The sequence below is a fragment of the Gymnoscopelus braueri genome (genome assembly GCF_963280865.1).
Source record: "Gymnoscopelus braueri genome assembly, chromosome: 9".
NCBI lineage: Eukaryota > Metazoa > Chordata > Actinopteri > Myctophiformes > Myctophidae > Gymnoscopelus > Gymnoscopelus braueri.
In genome coordinates, this window is record NC_137610.1 from 1,909,237 (window position 1) to 1,925,293 (window position 16,057).

The window sequence follows — 16,057 nt, forward strand, 5'->3', positions numbered from 1 at the left end:
TTTCAGAGCAATGTTTATTTATAATGATCAATCAATTTGTTTTTTATTTTTATCGAATGGGTTCCCAGATTGATTAATTGGTGCAGCCCACTTGTAATATCCTCACGGCCCACTAGTGGGCCCCAGCCCGCAGGTTGACAATCGCTGCTATATAGCACCTTTAAGATACATGGTGCAAGGTAACTACAGAATATTGCAATAACATTTAAATTGATGAATGTTACAAGCCAAAGAACCAATTTTAGTGCTATTTAGCACCAATTGTGTGTGTGTGTGTCTGTCTGTGTGCGTGCATGCTCAAGCGTGCACATGTAGCAATACTTCTTACGTCCAAATACACACAGCATTTGTTATATATATATATATATATATATATATATATATATAAAAAGGTTAATTTCTTCGCAGGTTGATGCTCCATTTTGTACAGTATATTACACTGTACAGTGAAGACATGTTATAACAAAAAAAAAAGACTCTTTTTAGATAAACATTATTTATTTGTACCATTTTGTAATTCAGACACTATACTGTAGCCTCTCTATATTTGCCAGATTTCCTGGAAGTGCCTCTTGGTATTAAAATATTGTTATGGTGATGTTATTATTATTATTATTATACAGTGCATTATGTTTGCCCATTGTTTAGAAGTTTGTCACAAACTGAACAATGTTTTGTGTTGTTAATGTGAATACAATGAATTATAAGATTTACATTTCTGTGGTCATCCTGCCTCATCTGTCTTGGTTTCTTTTTTCCTGTAAGATATTTTTGGGGGATTTTTCTGCCTTTATTGATAGGTACAGTAGACTGACAGGAAATGGGGAGAGAGAGAGATGGGGAGTGACACGCAGCAAAGGTTGTCGGGATCGGGAGTCGAACCCGCGACACGCTGTCAGGCGGCATTAGCAACCTAGATGCCCAGACGGCTAGGCCAGCCGTCCAGGCCATTTGTCTTGGTTTCTAGTTCATACAAAGGTCTATTTTAGCCGCTGTCCGTCCGTCCATCCGTGTGTGTGTGTGTGTGTGTGTGTGTGTGTGTGTGTGTGTGTGTGTGTGTGTGTGTGTGTGTGTGTGTGTGTGTGTGTGTGTGTGTGTGTGTGTGTGTGTGTGTGTGTGTGTGTTTGTGTGTGTGTGTGTATTCAAAATAATACTTGAATAAAAATGTTATACTTCAATATGAGTACTTGAGCTTGTTCCAAAGGATACAGCTTCAATGAGTCATAAACTCGGAAAAAGGTCAAAGAAACACGTGTAATACATTTTTATTTTGTGATATGTAACACATTTGTTACATTTTGTCTGTCCCCAGCCGTGCATTTTCAATGTAATCACCATTAGGCTATGTGTCCTTAAATGGTTATTTCACTTTAAAAAACTCGTCTACTCAGGCTTTTGGGAGCACCCCAGACAGTTTTTAAGTTGCTTGATTTAGATATTTGATATACATTTTATCAGACACGCCCCCTTCCCATACAAACCCATTATAACTTCAAACTCCATTTTTAACATGTTAAATTCATCGAAAACACCCGTCCTTGGTTCTGGTGACTCATCCTGCCCTCCTAATACGTGAGGGGGCCGTGTTTTTTCGATTACTTTTTTCATTTATAAAAAAAAAAAGTCATTGTATTTCAATGTTTTCATTTTCCCCAATTTTTTTTTTAAACAAAATGAAAAAAGTTATTGAAAAAACACAGTCTCCTCATATAGAAGGACAATTTCTGATAAAAAAGAAAATACACCAACCGTAAGCTTAAGAGCAGGCGCGTCGCTAGGTCTCTACTAGGTTGGGGGCTTAGCCCCCCAGGCAACGGCAACGGCAACGCCGTGCATGTGCCGTGCATGTGCCGCGCGCACACGAGAATTTGTTTTGCGGTTTTGGGCCGGATTCGGGTCCTTTTTTTGTTACTTTATTTCGGTTTTAGGGTTAGGTTAGGGTTATGTTATTTAATTATTTTGGGGGAGCCTGTAACTGCCAGAGGTGGGACAAAGTCCCTATGTTGCAAGTCCAAGTCGAGTCTCAAGTCTTTGCTCTCAAGTCCCGAGTCAAGTCCAAGTCAACACAGCCAAGTCCCAAGTCAAGTCCAAGTTCTCAGCTTTTTGTTTCGAGTCCCACACAAGTCCTTAGCATTTTGGTTCGAGTCCCACACAAGTCCTAACCTTTTGTTTCAAGTCCCAAACAAGTCCTAACCTTTTGTTTCGAGTCCCACACAAGTCCTAACCTTTTGTTTCAAGTCCCAAACAAGTCAAAATGTTAATTCAAATATGATATTTTTTGTTAAAGAAAAGAAAAGGGACTACAGCTGCAGGACTAAAACTATTTAAAATATAGAAATAGAGGTGTGATAAAGATTCTCATAGATCATGAGCATTTTTCACAATTTGCATTTGTTTTAAAACAAGGTTTCTTCCAGGCCAACAGAACGCAGATACTGTACTTTTAATTTCCTCCTTGAGGACAGGGTTTAAAAGGGCCCTTTTTAATGAATATAATGTAATTTTGTACAATCTGTATGGTAGAGTATGTTACTACAATATAACTTATACAATCAGGGTGGTTGTATTTTGTCTCCCTGCTCTTCTATTGAGACATTTAGATAATGTCAAAGGCCATGTCTCACCTAGACACAGGATCTGACACAAATTCAGTGTATCCTCTGATCAAGCAGGCAGGCTCTATTATCACAATGGTGAAATTTCAGCACTTGCACTGGAAACCGCGTTCAAATCCGGGGTAGAAGAGGAAATGTATATAGCGCTGAAGTGGTCAATGTATGTTTTGTATTAATAACCAAAATCTACAAAGTAACTGGTACCTACATTTTTTAAATAATTGTAGTGGAGTAAAAGTAGGCTAATATCTGCCTCTGATATGTATGTAGTTGAGTAGAAGTAGGTAGCTGATATATTGCACTTTTACCTTAGCGCTAGGTATACTCTTGGTTGCTTGTTTTTGCAGAAAATGCACTTAGGACTTCTGGTGATTAGTAGTTTTGTTCCCTACCTATGTTGAATGCACTTACTGTAAGTCGTTTTGGATAAAAGCGTCTGCTAAATGACTGTAATGTAGAAATAAAGTACTGAAAATTGCAAATACTTCAGTAAAGTAAAAAATAAGTCAAAATTGTACTTAAGTAAAGTACTTGAGTAAATGTCCTTAGTTACTTTCCACCACTGGTTATACTGTAGTTTGCTCTTAGCACGCCGTAATGTTAATGTGAAGTATAGGTCTTGCCTTGCATACTGCTTTTCTCGTCTTGTCTTCCACCTTGTAATCTTTAAAACCGAAAGCTATAACTGCTGGAGTTGACATTTTATTCCACCTGGCTTCAGTTCCAGCAGCTACGGCAGGATTGAAGCCGGTGTGTTGTTTGTTTGGTAACGTGCAACATGTGGGCCAGTGTTGCCAAGTATCGGGAGAGAAACAAGCGAACCGACTTCCAAAAACAAGCCAAAAACAAGCCAAAGTTTGTCCAAAAGTTAGGGTAAATAAGCAGCTTTGGCAACACTACACTAGGTGTCACTGACGGCCGGGATTTCTGACTAATAACATCATAGTTGATGCACACTTTTTAAACATTTTTGGCTTGCTTAAGTGACTTGAAAGTGACTTGAAAAGACTTGAATTTTCAAGTCAAGAGGGCTCAAGTCAAGTCAAGTCTCAAGTCCTTAGCGTTCAAGTCAAGTCAAGTCTCAAGTCTTTGGCATTCAAGTCCCAAGCAAGTCCAAGTCTATTTTTGATTTGGTCAAGCAAGTCTAAAGTCATCAAAATCGGGACTTCAAGTCAAGTCGAGTCTCGAGTCTCGAGTCCAAGTCCCCACCTCTGGTAACTGCCCCTCGGCCTTGCGAGTATATGGTAATGATGAGACAGTGGAGTTTCAAACAGATGCTGGTTTAAACAACAGTAGGCATGAAAATAACCGTTACCTTTGTAAACAAAAGCTATGCCTTAAGACTGTTGCATTCATTATGCAAGGCATTAAAGTGGTTACATTAATAGCAACAAAAAACGATCTTTTTAACTTGAATAAACACTCTCCTGGTACTCTATGAATGTTCAGCTTACAAACCTCATTCCGCCTTCCAAGGATTCTTAAAACATGAACCAGAACTTAATATATCTCTGACAAAAGTACGTTTTGCACCGGCTGTCGCCATCTTGGTTCTTAGAACTCTCACGAGATTCCCACAATGTGATTATGTATTGACTGAATATACAGAACAAATGGGGAAACACTGCCACCTAGCGACCCTTTTAAACCACACGCACAAAAAGCAGTGTCAAAACAAGACATCACAAAAGCAGATAAACAGCAATCAATAGATGATGAACAACTGTATAGCAAGTATCAAAAACCTTTGGTTGGTCTTTTACAGCCAAACTCCTGAAATGCAGGGAAACTACTAACTCACTGTTCTGATTATGATGCATTAGTCATAACTCCACTGAAATATATAAAACCAGGCTTCTAATGATAAACTATTACAATTCTGTTACATCTGCTCACCAATTCTCCACTCCTGGCTTCTCAGTTTTCTCCAATAACCATATAAATGTAAAAGTTCCAGAAATAGTGCATAATTCTAGTGGCTTAGTCAGCTATTGCACAGAACATGCTCCTTAAACACCACCCACAACCTGTGTTAAAAGATGGACACTGTTGTAAATGAACAATTTTGACTTTATTATGTGGTCAGATGAGAATTCACATTAACCCATTAAAACAGGGAAAGCATCTGTCATTTTAGCAAGTATTGTCACGATTTTTCAAAAATAGACATATACAACAAGCTCATAGAGTGTCACGCTATGAGCTTGTGGCTTTACTTCTGGGGGTCCCTGGAACAAAGTATTTTGAGATGGGGGTTTGTGGCCAAATACATATTTTGGGGGTTCTTGACGTCAAAACAATTGAGCACCACTGATATAGCGACATAAGTTTCAGAAAACTGTTTTGGAAGACATTTGTCAAACTCAAAGTAACACATTAAAAAAAAATACATCTGGACATCAAACTCAAGTAATACATATCAAAATAAATACATCTGGACAAACTCAAAGTAATACATACAAAAATAAATACATCTGGTCAAAGTAATACATACAAAAATAAATACATCTGGACAAACTCAGTAATACATACCAAAATAAATATGGACATCAGTCATACATAGACCAAAATAAATACACTGGGTCAGTGAACATAAAACTGTCTGTCCTTGGTTTCCTGTCACTCTACATTGACTGGAGGGGTGAAAATGATTAGTTTCTGCTATACTCTTTGCCCTTAAAGATTGTTGTTTGGGTCAGGGACTGTCTTTCTGTTTTGTGGTGGCAACACAAGGCTGTGCCGACGCGGTTTCAACTGAGCAAATTTGTCAATAACTTGGTCAGGTTTTATAACATCCAGATTTTCCTTTTCAATTGAGATGATGGCCAGGTCATTCAGTCTTTCTTGGCACATGGTGCGCCTCAACCAGGTATGAAGACGCCGCAAGGCACTGAAGGAGCGTTCACAGCTGCAGCTGCTGACTGCTATGGTGAGGGCGATTTGGAAGACAGGCTTCAGGGTGGGAAACATGGTTGCATTCAAAAGTTTGAACACAGTGGCTGTGTCAGCAATGACTACCTCTGAATCCTCCATCTTTTTTTTTAAGTAACTTTGAGCGACCAGGATTTCTTCTCTTTTCACTCGAATACCATAATGGGAAGCAAGGCTTTGCAAGGCTTTTTCAGAGAGAAAGGTCTGTGCAGTTGGGTTGCAGGCTTGAATACCTGACATAAGTGCGTCTCCCACATCAGAGAATCTATGACTGAGCTCACCTAACATTCTGTCCAGGCACGGATAAAACAGCTTTTGTCTGAAATCCTCTGAGGTGGTCGGATTGGAGGCTGACCCACAGGCTGACTCTACCACAAAACCAGCAAATCTTTTTGGTTTCTGCTGCCTGGAATCATCACGGAGGGGGATGTCATTTGCCTGACATAAGGCTATGGTCCTCTTGTACAGATCTTCACCAGCAGAGTCTGTGCGGAGCCCTGTCAATGTCTGAATGACTGCTGTCTTGTACTCGAATGCTTTGCCTAAGTCCAAACTTTCCCCCTGCAGGTACAGGTGTAGCCCTTCAGTTACACCAAGGAGTTCGGAAAACATCACCAGCATGTAGATCATCTTATGCTTGCAGAGCTTGGACCGGATCCCATGGGCCAAGGTTGTATTAATGGTGTTGAGAGATGTTAAAATGGCAGGAAGGTTTTTCTGGACAGCATTGACAGACTTCACCTGGCATGCCCATCTTGTTGTGGAGAGCTGCACGAGTTCAGATGGCTTTAATCCAAGTTGCTTCTGAACTGCAATGAACTTGTTGTGGGTCACAAGGGAGTTACTGAAAAACGTGTACATGGACTCTAGTAGATCAAAGAATGCGGTAGCTTCAGGTATGGCTTTGCATGTGTAGCACAGCACAAGGTTGAGCTCATGTGCATAGCAGTGGACATATATCGCTTCAGGGTGTCGCTCTCTAAAGTGGGCTTGTACACCCCCTGTTGCGCCGCTCATGACAGCTGCACCATCATAAGCTTGTGCAACACACATTAGGCCCTCCAAGTTGTGTGACTGTAGAGTCTTCTCTATACCAGCTACAATGGTCTCTGCATTAAAGCCTTGTAGGCTCTCGAAGTCAAGAAATGACTCTCTCACAGCCTCTTGTGCAACATAACGCACACAGACAGCAAGCTGCTCTGTGTGTCTGGCTCTGGCTTCGTCTACCATCACAGAGTACATTTTTGACAGGTTAACTTCCTTTGAGATGTTTTCCAAGATTTCCTGTGAAACGCTGGCTATCATGTCGTTCTGGGAGCCAGGAGACATGTAGCTGACATTGGACGGGGAAGTATAGTTTTGTAGGAATGGGTCAAATTGTTTAAGGAACTTAATCGCTTCAAGGAAGTTTCCTGGATTATTGCTAGCTCATTATGACCTCTGAATAGGATGCCCTGTTTTGCCAAAAAGGTGGTTGCTGCCACAATGCGACGAAGGTACTGGCGCCTTTCTGCTATCTCTGCTGCACTAGCGGTATTCAGCTGCTCAAATACATCCCCCTATATTTTTGTGCTTTTAAAACTCTGCCAGCAAGTCATGGAGGCCACATGGAGGATAGTGGTCTCATGGCTCTTGAATGATTGCTTAGCCCTCTTCCAATTACAATACCCAGAGCTACTGAGCGAATCTTTATCAACATGATATCTCTGCCTTCCAAACACACGACATGGAAAACAGAATGCAGAGTCATTTGCTACAGAGTACTCCAGCCATGTAAACTCTTCAAACCAACTATCGTTGAAACCTCTTTGATGGGGCACGGTGGCGCAGTCGGTAGCGCTGTCGCCTCACAGCTAGAAGGTCCTGGGTTCGATTCCCGCAGGGGACGCTGTGGGCACTGGGGGCGTGTTCTCTCCTCCGCGTCATCAGTGCCCATACCCTGGGGTTGGCGAAAGGGCCTTTCTGTGTGGAGTTTGCATGTTCTCCCTGTGTCTCCTAGGGTAGGTACCCTCACAAAAACATGCAGTAATCCTGGTCACTATACTGCCTCCCCCTGGCAAGCCGGGGCGCCTGATGGAGGGGAAGGGAACTGGTTGGAATAACGTGTTCCTTCCACGCGCTACGTCCAACCAGGGAAACTCTCCCCTGTCAGGTGACAAGAAGGTCAGTTGGCTCTCATGCATTGAAGGAAGCATGAGCTCGGCCCTGGCCTCCCTAGGTTGGCAGAGGGAAGGTAGTGCCCAGCCCAGGATTACATAGACAATTGGCACTGGGTGTAAAAAATAGGGTTACAAAATCGTGGGATAAAAATTTAGATTAAAAAAAAAAGAAACCTCTTTGCTGACCTCCAAACTTGCTGAGGGGGTATTGTTTGAGATGCACCCGTTTGGGCCACTTTCTGAAGTCCCTAGATCCCTTCTTGTCCCTTGCTGCGATGCCCGCTGGCGCAGAAAATAGACATTTAGTTCACACCTTACACAGCCTAATCATCCAAAGTTAATTTCTACTACTAGTAGGGAGTTGGTGAGGTGATGTGTCACTTAGGCAATCCAAGTGCCACTTATCTCACCAACTCACTCACTGCAAGCACAATACAGCGGAGTCACAAACCTGAAATATCTGTATGCAGCGGTTCACTGGCTGCTGCTACTGCACAATTTTCTGGAGGGTGGTTCATCTGTGTGACAAAAAAAAACACAATCCCATCACCACCAAATAATCTACTAAAGGTAGCCATCACGCCACTATAATCACTAAACTCACTAGTGTTACTAGCCTAGACTAGTAGCAGCAGTGATACATGTCACGTGGCAGTCTAAATGACACCCATTACCTCACTCACTGCTAACACAATACAGCAGTGGATTTACAAACCTGAAATATTTGTACGCAGCGGTTCACTGGCTGCTGCTACTGCACGATTTTCTGGAGAGGGCGGTTCATCTGTGTGACAAAAAAAAACACAATCCCATCACCACCAAGTAATCTACTAAAGGTAGCCATCACGCCACTATAATCACTAACCTCACTAGTGTTACTAGCCTAGACTAGTAGCAGCAGTGATAAATGTCACGTGGCGTGGCAGCAGTCTAAATGACACCCATTATCTCACTCACTGCTAACACAATACAGCAGTGGATTTACAAACCTGAAATATTTGTATGCAGCGGTTCACTGGCTGCTGCTACTGCACGATTTTCTGGCGAGGGCGGTTCATCTGTGTGACAAAAAAAAACACAATCCCATCACCACCAAATAATCTACTAAAAGGTAGCCATCAAGCCACATGACACTATAATCACTAACCTCACTAGTGTTACTAGCCTAGACTAGTAGCAGCAGTGATAAATGTCACGTGGCAGTCTAAATGACACCCATTATCTCACTCACTGCTAACACAATACAGCAGTGGATTTACAAACCTGAAATATCTATCCATATCTGCTCACTGGCTGCTGATGCTGAAGAATCCTCTGAAGATGGCGGCTGATCTGTGTGACAAAAAAAAAAACGTCACATCAACTCATCACCTCCAACACAGTCAAACAATCCGGTAGCCATCAATCCACAGTACACTATAATCACTAACCTCACAATCTCACTGCTGTTACTTGCCTAGACTAGTAGCAGCAGTGAGTAAATGTCACCTGGCAGTCTAAATGACACCCATTATCTCACTCACTGCTAACATAATACAGCAGTGGATTTACAAACCTGAAATATCTATCCATAGCTGCTCACTGGCTGCTGATGCTGAAGAATCCTCTGAAGATGGCGGCTGATCTGTGTGACAAAAAAAAAAAAAACAGTCACATCAACTCATCACCTCCAACACAGTCAAACAATCTGGTAGCCATCAATCCACAGTACACTATAAATCATTAACCTCACCATCTCACTGCTGTTACTAGCCTAGACTAGTAGCAGCAGTGAGTTGAGTTGGTGAGGTGATAAATGTCACTGTGGCAGTCTAAAATTTAGACTGTCACAGTGACAATCGCCCAGTGATTTAGACTCTAAATGACACTCATCTCACCATTGTCACCAACTCACTGCTATCTTACTGCAAGTGTTACATCTATGGCTTAATTCACAAACCTGAAATAGCTGACCATGGCAGCTCACTGGATGGCGCTGCATGACTTTCCGGAGAGGGCAGTTCTGTGTGACAAAAAAAAACCAATCCAATCACATAATCAGTCAAATTTATTATAGTTAAATAATAATAAAGTTAGCACTGCTGTTACTAGACTAGTACTAGTAGCAGCAGCAGTGAGTTGAGTAGTAATGTGTTGCTTAGGTGGTTCTCAACCTTTTCAGGCCGCAACCCCCCAAAATAATCATATTTGAACTGGGGACGCCCCCACCCTGATAAGCACTTGGAATAGGCTCTATGCACAGCTGCCATATTGTGAAGACATTCACAGGTGTTACCAATGATACTAATGAAGGCTCTGTTCCATTCTGGTCAAAGTCAGGGTGCTGATATTGTGCATGTTGGCTCACTGGAAACACTCTGCTACACCAAGTGGCTCTAACATTTGGGTCCAGGGACCCTCATGGTTCCTTAAGGGGTTTCTAAATGGCCCCTTACGAGTGTGTAACTCTGAGTGTGTACAAAAACGTTTGTATACTCTCAGAGTTAAGGTCCTTGCACACTGGTGCGTCTTTTCGTTGCGTTTTATTAATCCGAAATCCGCAAAAAAAAAACGGCACGCACAACTTCCTTGCACACTGAAGTCCGATGCATATTATTTATATTCGTATTATTATTTTCGCAAAACAAAAACAAAAATGGAGTCATCAAGCAGTGAAGATGATTTTGTGGTCATGTCACTTGTGAAAAAAAGAAAAAGGAAAAGAGAAAATTGGGTTCATCCTATCCTGACATATCGTAAACGGGAAGGAGAGTTTCACACTTAGTACAAGAAGCTGCGGTATTATCCCGACCATTTCAGAGTTGCTTTTAGGATGTCAGTGGGTCAGTTTGATGCTTTGCTAACAACACTGGAGCCACATATTGAAAAGACCACCACAAACTTCCGCGAGCCCATTGATGCTGAACAGCGGCTGGCAGTATGTCTACGGTAGACACACACACACACACACACACACACACACACACACACACACACACACACACACGCTAAAGTGCGCGCTAGGGCGCTGAATCTGCACATAAGCTATTCACTTCAGGATACACTTGACTACAGCCTAAAAACATGAAACATACAGACGAGATGGGTGTTCATTGTTGTCCTGTGATCAGCTTATCACATCTTTCTACCAAAACTGATGGTATAGGCCAGGGGTCTTCAACGTTTTTCAAGCCAAGGACCCCCTAGCAGAGAGAGAGAGAGAAGCTCTATATTGTATAAAATTGTGTTGCAGATTAAACTCTTTTTTTTTTACTTGGTCTGCTCTTTTTCCCCCATCTACACCATAGCCTACCTCTTTGCCAAAAATAGCCTATCTACAAGAGATTGTAGATCTGCTATTTTTGGCTACAATTCTCCTCAGTGGTTCAAGTGGGGTACACCCCCGCATTCCTAAACCCCCCCACTTATACACCCCCCCATTCCGAAAACCCCCCCCCCCCCCCACTCCTACACCCCCCCACTCCGAATTTTTTTTTCGGAATGGGGGGGTGTAGGAGTGGGGGGGTTTTGAAAATTTGAAATAAACCCTGCCATTCCGAAAAATAGATATAAAAAAAATATATATATATATATTTTTTTTTTTTCTTTTTGTGGGGCTCCCCCAAGTTTGGGAGCCCGGTAAAAAAAAAAGTTTTTTTTATTTTTTTTTTTCAATAGAAAAAAAAAAACGAGGAGGGAGTATTAATATATTAAAGTATTCTGGCGCAGCTGTTCACCTCCCCCCACCTGCGTGATACCCCCCCCCCCCCCCACCGGGACCCCCCCAGGACCCCCCCCCCAGGCCCAAGGTGTCATTCATAATAATTTTATATTTTGCGCTTTGACACAGAGCGGTTGAGATTTCATTAAGCCAGATCTTTGTCAATTTTACTTGAATTCTTATCATTTTAATGTTTATATGATCTGTAAAATGTAGATTTTCATTTGGTAGCAGTCATGCATTTATTGTAATTTATTATAATTTATTTCTTATTTTCTGTCATTTATTTCCACGCACGTAACATTATCTGTCTGTCTGTCTGTCTGTCTGTCTGTCTGTCTGTCTGTCTGTGTGTGTGCGTGCGTGTGCGCACAGACAGACAGACAGACATCTTTCCTCTACAAATGAGAAGTCAGTCGAATCCCATGCTATGAGCTTGTAGATCTGCTGTTTTTGAAAGCATCAGAATCACGTGCGCGTGGAGGGAGCGCACACGCGCGCAATATTAAAGTCTTCTGGCGCAGCTGTTCACCCCCCCCCCCGCCCCCCACCGGGACCTATCTATCTATCTATATATCCATCTATCTATCTATCCATCTATCCATCTATCTATCTATCATTCATCTGTCACAAGGCTTTTCAGCCCAAGGACCCCCTAGCTGCCGTCCACTCATCAGTGGGCTGATTGGCACAGTATTAAAGCAACGCACCTCCAAACACAGTTAGCTGTCTGTCTCTCCACACTGGTCTATTATCAGTCCAGGCTGGCCTGTTGGGCCCGCCTGTGTTCTCATCGCGCATTAGCGCAGGTATGTCTCTCCATCTTGCTGTTTATGCAATTGTCTTATGCTGCGTAGTGCATGGTCTTGAACTTGACCATGAGCGTTTGTGTCCTTTGTAGCCCTGGTGTGTCAACCCATCTTGTTGGCGTTTTGCGCCGGGCGTGCAGTGCTTCATGCTGCACAACGGGTACGTTGGTGGTCCTCCTTCTCCGCAGTATAGCAAGTTAATTTCAGGCACTATAATAACCATGGCCCTTTATTATTACAGTTTGTCTCCTACCGGTGTTCGCCGCTGCAGGCAGGCCATTGTGGCTTACGCCTTTGCTGCACCGCGGTACGTGACTGTCTCTCTCTGCTCCTGTCACCCGTCTTAATGAATATTAGTATTATACTGTAAATGGTAGAATGACACGGCCGTTTGTCCTTTCGGGCACCGTGATACTCCACTGCTGCTTTGCGGGTTTCCAATAACCCACGCATTAAGAACCCTCTCACACTGATAATCCATTCTGAGGTTCCCCTCCAGCTGAGCTTATGCCCTTATATGGGTGAACGTATTCTTTTCTGACGCATTGGTCCACACTCTCAGGCTCACAGCCAGCCTCCCTGTTTATTTTGTTTTAGTGTTATTGCTTATTTTGTTATTGTTTATTTAGTGTTGTTTCTTTGGTTTGGTTTATTTTCATGAGATTGTAGGCCTACAGACGGCATTCTATTATAACTTGCAGCACTGGCCCTATAGGCAAATAGATTTTATTAAGTGCATTGCCCGATTGTTTTTTTCTTATTAAATGTTTTGTTACTTTTATTATTGATGAGATTACCCTGTTACCATTATTACAATAAAGCTTTTTGTACTTTTTACTTTTCTGCCTTTTTATAATTGTACAACGAACTTGTGTGAGGAGTAATATATGTTCAGGTGGTTGGTTTACATTATAAATATTTCCTGGGGTGCTACTCCCCAGGTGTTGGCTATATTATATAATTATTCATACCGCCCTGCTACACTTGCATGCATGTATGAGGTGGGTTAATAATTATTTGAATAAAAGTATATTTTCAGCTCATTCTGTTCAGTCCATAAATGTTGTGTTCAGAATAATAAAAAACATAGTGTCATTATTATTATTATTATTATTATTATTATTATTAGTAGTAGTAGTAGTATTAAGTTATTATTACTACTACTATTATGCTATTATTACTGTTATTATTATTAGTAGTAGTAGTAGTAGTAGTAGTAGTAGTAGTAGTAGTATTAAGTTATTATTATTACTACTACTATTATGCTATTATTACTGTTATTATTATTAGTAGTAGTAGTAGTAGTAGTAGTAGTAGTAGTAGTAGTATTAAGTTATTATTATTACTACTACTATTATGCTATTATTACTGTTATTATTATTATATTTGGATCCTGGGTCAATCAGAGGTTCTACCACTCCACTCTCTTGATATGTTCTTCCCCAACTCTTGGAGAGTATTTAGGCCTTTAACTGGAGGTCCTAGGCCCTAAAATGACCCCGAGAGGAAGTGTTGACCTTTACTGAAATTCTTCGGTTTTAGTTCATTTGACCACCTACTTTCAGATCTGGGCACCCTAACATGTGGTCTTTAAGTGTTGGGCCTGGGGTCATCCTAGGGGCTAGGAGGTCCAGTGAAAGGCCTGCATACTCTCCCCGAGATGGAGGAACAACATATTGCAATCTGGGAACCCTACGCCTTTGTATGCCTGCAGGGCGACTGGTTCAATTTCACCATGAATCTAGGCCTAAGACTTGAGGCCTCAATATGGGGTACATTGCATCACTGGTCCTGGGTCAATCAGAGGGCCTACCACTCCACTCTCTTCATATGTTCTTCCCCAACTCTTGGAGAGTATTTAGGCCTTTAACTGGAGGTCCTAGGCCCTAGAATGACCCCAAGAGGAAGTGTTGACCTTTACTGAAATACTTCGGTTCTAGTTCATTTGACCACCTACTTTCAGATCTGGGCACCCTAACATGTGGTCTTTAAGTGTTGGGCCTGGGGTCATCCTAGGGGCTAGGAGGTCCAGTGAAAGGCCTGCATACTCTCCCCGAGATGGAGGAACAACATATTGCAATCTGGGAACCCTACGCCTTTGTATGCCTGCAGGGCGACTGGTTCAATTTCACCATGAATCTAGGCCTAAGACTTGAGGCCTCAATATGGGGTACATTGCATCACTGGTCCTGGATCAATCAGAGGGCCTACCACTCTATTCTCTTGATATGTTCTTCCCCAACTCTTGGAGAGTATTTAGGCCTTTAACTGGAGGTCCTAGGCCCTAAAATGACCCCAAGAGGAAGTGTTGACCTTTACTGAAATACTTCGGTTTCAGTTCATTTGTCCACCTACTTTCAGATCTGGGCACCCTAACATGTGGTCTTTAAGTGTTGGGCCTGGGGTCATCCTAGGGGCTAGGAGGTCCAGTGAAAGGCCTGCATACTCTCCCCAACATGGAGGAACAACATATTGCAATCTGGGAACCCTAGGCCTTTGTATGCCTGCAGGGCGACTGGTTCAATTTCACCATGCGTCTAGGCCTAAGACTTGAGGCCTCAATAGGAACAAATAAAACCTACATCATTGTATCAATAGATATAATAAAACCTAACTAAGTAACTAAACTTTCCAAATAATTGTAGTGGAGAAAGACTATACATATATGTGTGTGTATATATATATATATATATATATATATATATATATATATATATATATATATATATATATATATATATATATATATATATATACATACTGATAGTGTACAAATGGAACCAAATGGACCCGTGTACATTGCATCACTGGTTCAATTTCACCATGAATCTAGGCCTAAGATTTGAGGCCTCAATATGGGGTACATTGCATCACTGGTCCTGGGTCAATCACAGGGCCTACCACTCCACTCTCTTGATATGTTCTTCCCCAACTCTTGGAGAGTATTTAGGCCTTTAACTGGAGGTCCTAGGCCCTAAAATGACCCCAAGAGGAAGTTTTGACCTTTACTGAAATACTTCGGTTTTGGTTCATTTGGCCACCTACTTTCAGATCTGGGCACCCTAACATGTGGTCTTTAAGTGTTGGGCCTGGGGTCATCCTAGGGGCTAGGAGGTCCAGTGAAAGGCCTGCATACTCTCCCCGAGATGGAGGAACAACATATTGCAATCTGGGAACCCTAAACCTTTGTATGCTTGCAGGGCGACTGGTTCAATTTCACCATGAATCTAGGCCTAAGACTTGAGGCCTCAATATGGGGTACATTGCATCACTGGTCCTGGGTCAATCACAGGGCATACCACTCCACTCTCTTGATATGTTCTTCCCCAACTCTTGGAGAGTATTTAGGCCTTTAACTGGAGGTCCTAGGCCCTAAAATGACCCCGAGAGGAAGTGTTGACCTTTACTGAAATTCTTCGGTTTTAGTTCATTTGACCACCTACTTTCAGATCTGGGCACCCTAACATGTGGTCTTTAAGTGTTGGGCCTGGGGTCATCCTAGGGGCTAGGAGGTCCAGTGAAAGGCCTGCATACTCCCCCCAAGATGGAGGAACAACATATTGCAATCTGGGAACCCTAGGCCTTTGTATGCCTGCAGGGCGACTGGTTCAATTTCACCATGAATCTAGGCCTAAGATTTGAGGCCTCAATATGGGGTACATTGCATCACTGGTCCTGGGTCAATCACAGGGCCTACCACTCCACTCTCTTCATATGTTCTTCCCCAACTCTTGGAGAGTATTTAGGCCTTTAACTGGAGGTCCTAGGCCCTAAAATGACCCCAAGAGGAAGTTTTGACCTTTACTGAAATACTTCGGTTTTGGTTCATTTGGCCACCTACTT

The 16,057-nt window shown here is 42.2% G+C and overlaps 1 protein-coding gene across 1 annotated transcript; it reads right to left on the bottom strand.

The window, feature by feature from the left end:
- Positions 1 to 5,291: 5,291 nt before the first annotated feature.
- Positions 5,292 to 6,875, bottom strand: LOC308091640 (zinc finger MYM-type protein 1; the record flags this gene model as incomplete). Its single annotated transcript, XM_080437302.1, has 1 exon — positions 5,292 to 6,875. The coding sequence occupies one exon, from the start codon at positions 6,873 to 6,875 to the stop codon at positions 5,292 to 5,294; it is 1,584 nt and encodes a 527-aa protein (XP_080293428.1).
- Positions 6,876 to 16,057: the final 9,182 nt, after the last annotated feature.